Source organism: Aristolochia californica, unplaced genomic scaffold, assembly GCF_029961685.1.
Source record: "Aristolochia californica isolate CCGP_79_NKW_82.1479 unplaced genomic scaffold, dmAriCali1.0.hap1 SCAF_1, whole genome shotgun sequence".
NCBI classification, from domain to species: Eukaryota; Viridiplantae; Streptophyta; class Magnoliopsida; order Piperales; family Aristolochiaceae; genus Aristolochia; species Aristolochia californica.
The window spans coordinates 49,283,859-49,290,552 of record NW_027181770.1 but is presented as its reverse complement, the minus strand read 5'-3'; the positions used below and the strand labels follow the sequence as shown (position 1 = coordinate 49,290,552).

Genomic DNA, 6,694 nt, shown 5'->3' with positions numbered 1-6,694 from the left:
ATATCTAGAATTTACATTATAATTAAAAAAATTCTAGGCTTATTGATTTCTCTCAAAATTATGATTTTACCCCTAGGATGAGTTTCTCTTATAATAAAACCTCCCAAGTGTGTAAAAAAATATGCATTATTTAAAGTGGCTAAATACATCAAATACTGTTTAATGCAATTGTGTCTACTGTAAAAGAATTGCATATATTATATAAAAATCAGATCAATTTCGAAAATCAAAGGAAGTGAGATTAAGAGGGGATCAAGTTAATAGCAAACCCAATTATCAACCCTTATCCAATGGACCATACAAGGATAATATTTTATGGTGATTTGACATCAAATTAGTGCATGATCGTCCCTAATGATGAAAAAGATGGATCATGTTAGAACAAGTCCAGGATGGGCAGAAGTAAGCCGATTTTACATCTCTTGGGTTCGTATACCCGGCTGAATTGAGGCGGTCCATGCTTGATAACATCACCTGAAAAGTTAAAGCAAACACATGCACGTTGAATGAAATCACCAGGAAGAATCTCTTTCATTTTAAGTGATAAGCTTTAAAAAAAAAATTGCAACTTAGTACACTGACACCCTCGGCCATTTTAAACCGTCTGGAGCAGGTGGACGCTTCCCCACTCTTGAAAGCTCTAGTTTATAATAAAGGCACTCTCTACAGCCCTTCTACTTCAACACCAGACATTGGCACCTCACCACTTGCTACATCATGATCATCATTTTTGTCATCATCTACTTCATCTGCATCATCTGTATTCCTTTTTTTCACATAATCTACTTTAAAGTCATAGTCAGCATCCATCATGGATTCTTTCTGAGCTTTTCTTCTTTTCTTGTCTGCCTTCCTCTTCCGTGGATCAAGTATGCCTTCAGCTGTGTAAAGTTTGTCATTTTGTCCGCTGCTGTTAGAGATGGCTTTAGCATCAGAAGTGTCTGGTTCTGGTTCATCAGAGGCCATTAACTGATCTTCTTGGTGCAGCTGCTTCAGCCCCCGCATTATCCAGAATGGAAATGATAAAATACATCAATCAATTGTGAACTTTATGACAAAATGAACGAGATACTTGCTTCAGCAGCAGGAATCAAAACGATGCACAAGAAGAAAACTAACCTCAAGCATTTTTTCATCTATATTAAGGGGGGAATTTGAAGGAACTTCTACATGACGAAAATCTTCAATAGACACAAGGCTGCCTATGAAGGATGATTCTTCCTTGTAGACCTCATTCACACTGAATTCTTTCCCCAATTCTGACACAATGGCTGACTCCAACTTCTCCCCTTGATTTCGGATTGGAGGCAGTGTATAATAGGGGATTTTACCTGAACATCGAAATCATCATCGGATCGACAATTTTAACATGTTTCACTAACTTAGCATCCAATTAGCTTATCAACTGAGTTGTCTCCAATTATGAAATGACCAATACAGAAATAAAATTAGTTTATCAACGGAGTTGTCTCCAATGATGGAATGACCAGCAGAAAAGTACCAACTGTAACAACTAATACAACACAAGCAACCGATATAACTCATAGACTTTTGTGTGTTTGACAGAGTCCTGTTAGAAAGTGAAGGGACCTTGACTTTCACAAACAAAACACACCACACAAGAAACCAAGAAATGATATACCTTCATTCCAGTCATGCAGCACTATCTTTGCAGCAGCTTGAATGTCTACAATCCCACCCTTTTTAAGCTTGCCCCTAACAGTAGCCACTTTGTGCAAGAACTCATCCACTGAACTGAAGCTTGGCAACTTGTAAAGTGACATCAGCTTTTCAGATGGGCAAAGTCTAAGAATCTCTCTAACTGCATGATACCATAGCAGTCAGGACAATATTAAGGGCATCAGCAAATGGTATGAATAGATGCCATAAGAGCATAAGAGAATTGCTGTGTCAATTCTTTTTTCTCTCTTTTTTCCCAAGAGTAAATGCAAAGAAAAAAAAAAAAAGATGTGTTCCAGTAGATGCAAAAAAAATATTGACTAACCATAACAAATTCATAATGATAGAATTAATTTTATGTTGAATGTAAGCAGAATATAAACTTAAAGAGGTAAGTAACCAGTAAAGCAGTCAGATACATGTGAACACTGACCTGAGGACACTTTAGCTAGTAAATCTAAGAAACACAGAAACCTGCCAACCATTACTGTGTACACAGAAACAACCCTTCAATTTATCAATGTTTTATTTACAAAGTCGACGAAGTATTACAATGAATATCTGGGTCAATAAGACCATAAAATACAGCAGTACTTCAACTACAGATGATAATGACAATAATAATAATAGTAGCAATAATAGCACAAAGAATGATATTATCAACAACGACGACCATAATAATGATAAGAGCAAAAGAAGAAGAATAAAAGAAGAAAAAACAGAAAGAAATCCATAAGCTACCTGGATCAATGGGATCATCTAATTTCTCTATTCTTTTACAATTGCGCAATGCAATGGATATGCCACTTTCACCAGATTTAAGCATCACTACCCCAGGGCAATCAAGTAGTTTTACATGCTTATCTAATTGAATTTCTTGCATTGATCTTGTCAGTCCAGGTGTAGCTCCAACATTGACAACATGAGATCTCTTCAAACTATTAATCAGGCTACTCTTGCCAACATTAGGAAGTCCAACAACACCAACAGTGATGGACTTTTTAAGCTGCCAGACATTGAAGTGAATCAGATGGAGTATATCTTTCAATAAGGAAAGAAAAATGATGCATAATCCACAAAACATCTTAGCACAAAATAATGTAACAGTTTAACTTCATTTATACTATTTAAGACTGAAACTGTAAATTAATGTGCTGTGACAAACGAAAAATTGATATTTGAATAGATACAGCTACTTGCTCAAAATTAAATAAAAAAACAAATGTATGGCAAAACATGGTTTATGGTAAGTACATCTTATGCATCACTATTTATGGGACCTGGTTTTATCAGTAAACGGATTACATGTAATAAGCCACTTCATTCCCACTAATAAGCCAAATACCTCATGGCTTCTGCTATAGTTCTTGAGCAGCTTTATAAGAGTTTCAGCCCCAAGGCAGTCACTAGTTAGCAACAAATTGCTAGATTTTGCAGCTTTGGCGGACTTCCAACCTAAATTCGATCTCTGCAATTGAGTGCTACATTTAAATGCAACTGCAGGCAGTTCTTCTCGAAGATTCTTGAGCCACTTCTCGACAGCCTCTCGAGGAACAAGATCTAATTTTAGTAAAAATGAGACAAAGACATTTCTTAGAAAGTAAAATCAAGCCAAAGACAATACATATAGACTCATGAGAAAATAAGGACTAAAACAGTGAGACATAGGTTGCATGTGATTACCTATTTTATTGAGAAGCAATACAAGACGCTTTTCAGGACCTGCCTGGAACACCATTTTCTCCATGTCAACACAACGGGATCCAAGAGGATCTCGTGCATCAAGAACTTCTAGAATGACGTCGGACGCTTCGATTACCTTCACCAACTCCTTGAAAAAAGTCCTCTCAGAACTATCTGAACAATACATAAAAGGAATTTATTCAACATAGTTAAGAAACCAAAACAAAAAATAACATTATTTACTAATATTCATATGCAGAATACCATGGCTTTTACTGATTACTAGTGCATCTTTTTTTGCAATCTTATCCTCTTCAACTGCCTCCATTTCGCCATCATCTTCTAATAAACCCAATTTCCTCTTTTGAGCCTGCAGATACAGAATGCTAGCGATCAGGACATTAAACATAAATGCTATCTTATACATAGATATAGCTAATCATTAGATCACATAGACATTGTAAACCAGGAGTTTCCCAGTTGAACATAAAATAAATAAGTGAAAACTCAGACAACAAAAGATAAATAACCACAAATTCTATGAAAAGAGGAAATGTAAATGATTCAATCTTATCTCACCCCAGGTCCATGATTAGATTCCGTAAAGCCCAGAAAATAAATAAGCATATGAACAAAATACAGAAGGCCAAGAAACAAAATTATACCCTTTCTTTTCTTGCAGCTTTCTTCTGCTCTAACTCCTCAATGGCACGGGCTCTCCGTGCTTCAAGAGCTTTGAGCTCCTGTTCCTTGAAAGGCCAGTCATTAGGGATACCAGGGTCTTTCTCAACCTTTTTTCTTCCAGTGACAAGCTTCTTCGCTTCTTTAGCCTTCTTCTTGTGGTGTTCTTTCACCTTTCTTATAATTTTATATTTTTTCTTCAAAGGCACTCTCTTACTCTTACTCTCTACATTACAAAATACAAAATGAGTACTATATTGTGATACATATAATAAAAAAAAGAAAAAGGAAAATATGGACTTACTTTTGCTTTTCTTCACCATTGCTGCTTCCGGCGGAACTCAAGATCTCGGTCTACAAATATATTAATGGTGTCAGTCCATAGTTGGACGATAGAAACAAGCCTATACGAGAACTTAAGATTGCATTGTAGCAATCAATTTTCAGAAAACCCGGACAGGGATGATAACCGCAGAAAGCCCAATTACCAATTAGCATACTTATAACTAGACAACCAAAAAGACACTCATGCATACAATATCGCACTATTCCGGATCTATTATCAGCTTAGCGGAACAAAAATAGTTGAAACATAATAAAGAGATTAGCAAAGTGAAAAATGAAAAAGGTAATCATCCCAGTAAATGAATTTTAACAAGCGAATATAGGCTTACAAGATCAAAATCAGAGTTCCTTAAAAAACACAGTAAGATAAATATCAGAAATTTGGGAAGCAGACCACAATATAAAATCCTCGAATTTCTTAAATATTATTTATCTAGAGCGCCAGGAAACAGCCTCATGCCATGACATTCGCTCCAGAGGAGGGAAAGGACCAAGAAAGCAACAAAAAAAAAAAAAAAAAAAGAGAAACCAATCGACATGGATAAGGGAAATATAGAAAACGGGGATCAATTTTAACATTCGTATATACAAGAACACAATTGGTTCTTACCTTATGAAGTCACTAGGAATGTAATTAGGGTGGAGTAGATTGCTTTATGCAGAAGACAGAGGACAGGGAGACGAGGCTCCGTTTCGGCGTAGTGGAGCCTGGGACGCGGTTTAGGGTTTTAGTTTTAGGATTAATTATATATATACCCTGAAAAATTACATAATTGCTTAGATACCCCTAAGACTTTAAAATGTATATTCACAATGTAACAATGAAAATATAGTATATACTCTTGAAATATGATTAAACAAAATCCATATATCCGGGTTGTTCAACTAAAGACCAGCTTCCCTTTTAATTTACTGAAAATTATTCATATACCTTTTATTAGAAATCAATTGCAGATTTTTAATAATAAAAAGAAACATATTTAACGCCAAAGCAAATAAAAATAAGAAAGAAAAATACTAATAAAAGAAGATTATATGGTCTGTTTGGAACCCACAAAAAATAAAATAAAATAAAATAAAATAAATGAGAGAGAAAGGTATTTTCTGTTGTTGGGCAACAAAGAATTATTGAGAGAAAAGAAAATAAGAGAGAAAATCACTTTCTCTCTTAGCTAATAAATTTTCTCTCACAAAATTATGCAATTTAGGGAGAAAAAAAAGAAATAGAAAATTTAGAGAAAATCTTAATTATTAAAAATTAAATATTAGTAATTTTATTTCCTTTTTCATTTTGCACGTGTATCCAAACAAGAGAAACTATATTTTTCTTCCATTTTCTCTCTTTTTTTCCATGGGCATCCGAACAAGAAAAAAAACCCTTTTTTCTTTTCTTTTCTTTTCTTTTCTCTTTCTCTTTCTTTTTCTCTCCACTTTTTATGTTCCAAACATAGCCTTAAAGATGGGTATAGAAAAGTGCAGATAGAAACAAAGTGAACTTGAACAAGCATTATGAAGATATCACACAAATAGTAGCAAAGAAAGGACATTTAAATTTAATAATTTGAATAAGGACTTCTATATTTGTTTCAACAATATAAACATACTAATAATGTGGGCTTAGTGTGTTAGAAGTTATTGTCTAGGAGAGTGTTGTAAATTGGTAGTTGGTGCCATTTTGAGTGGGGAAGTGTGTTAGAAGTATGGGCCAATGGTGGGCTTAATGTGTTAGAAGTTATTGTGCAGGAGAGTGTTGTAAATTGGTTATTGTTGCCATTTGAGTGTGGCAAGTGCCTTTGTGGGTAGTAATATAATTGGACCCTTGTGCTACTTGATGTAGATGCCATTTTACTTATGATATAATGATTCAAATCCAAGGTACAAACACCTAGGCTAGACAATTAGGGTTGTCTTAATCTCCATGTGTGTTGAGGTAGAGAGCCTAGTTGGTTGCAAAGAATCCCAAGTATGGGCCTATGGTAGGCTTAGTGTGTTAAAAGTTATTGTGTAGGCGTGTTGTAAATTGGTTGTTGTTGCCAATTGAGTGGCACATGTGCCTGTGTGGGTAGTAATATAATTGGACCCTTGTGGCTACTTGATGTAAATGTCATTTGACTTATGATATAATGGATTCAAATCCAAGGTACAAACACCTTGGGAGTGCACACAACTACATGAGTTTATGTTATGAGGCACCATAATTCTTTGAGGGCTAATCATGTGATTGTTTTATTTGCATTTAAAAGGTATACTTATATTTTACTTATTTTCTAATAAATTATTTTCTACTAGACACTGAATTCATAGG

At 34.8% G+C, this 6,694-nt stretch overlaps 1 protein-coding gene across 1 annotated transcript; it reads right to left on the bottom strand.

The window, feature by feature from the left end:
• Positions 1-502: 502 nt before the first annotated feature.
• Positions 503-5,096, bottom strand: LOC137949975 (guanine nucleotide-binding protein-like NSN1). Its single transcript, XM_068796277.1, has 10 exons — positions 5,000-5,096; positions 4,349-4,398; positions 4,029-4,270; positions 3,628-3,733; positions 3,364-3,537; positions 3,026-3,240; positions 2,422-2,686; positions 1,643-1,822; positions 1,120-1,331; positions 503-987 (listed from the first exon to the last, which is right to left on the bottom strand). The coding sequence occupies exons 2-10, from the start codon at positions 4,365-4,367 to the stop codon at positions 664-666; spliced, it is 1,737 nt and encodes a 578-aa protein (XP_068652378.1). The 5' UTR covers positions 4,368-4,398; positions 5,000-5,096; the 3' UTR covers positions 503-663.
• Between the last annotated feature and the right edge of the window lie 1,598 nt (positions 5,097-6,694).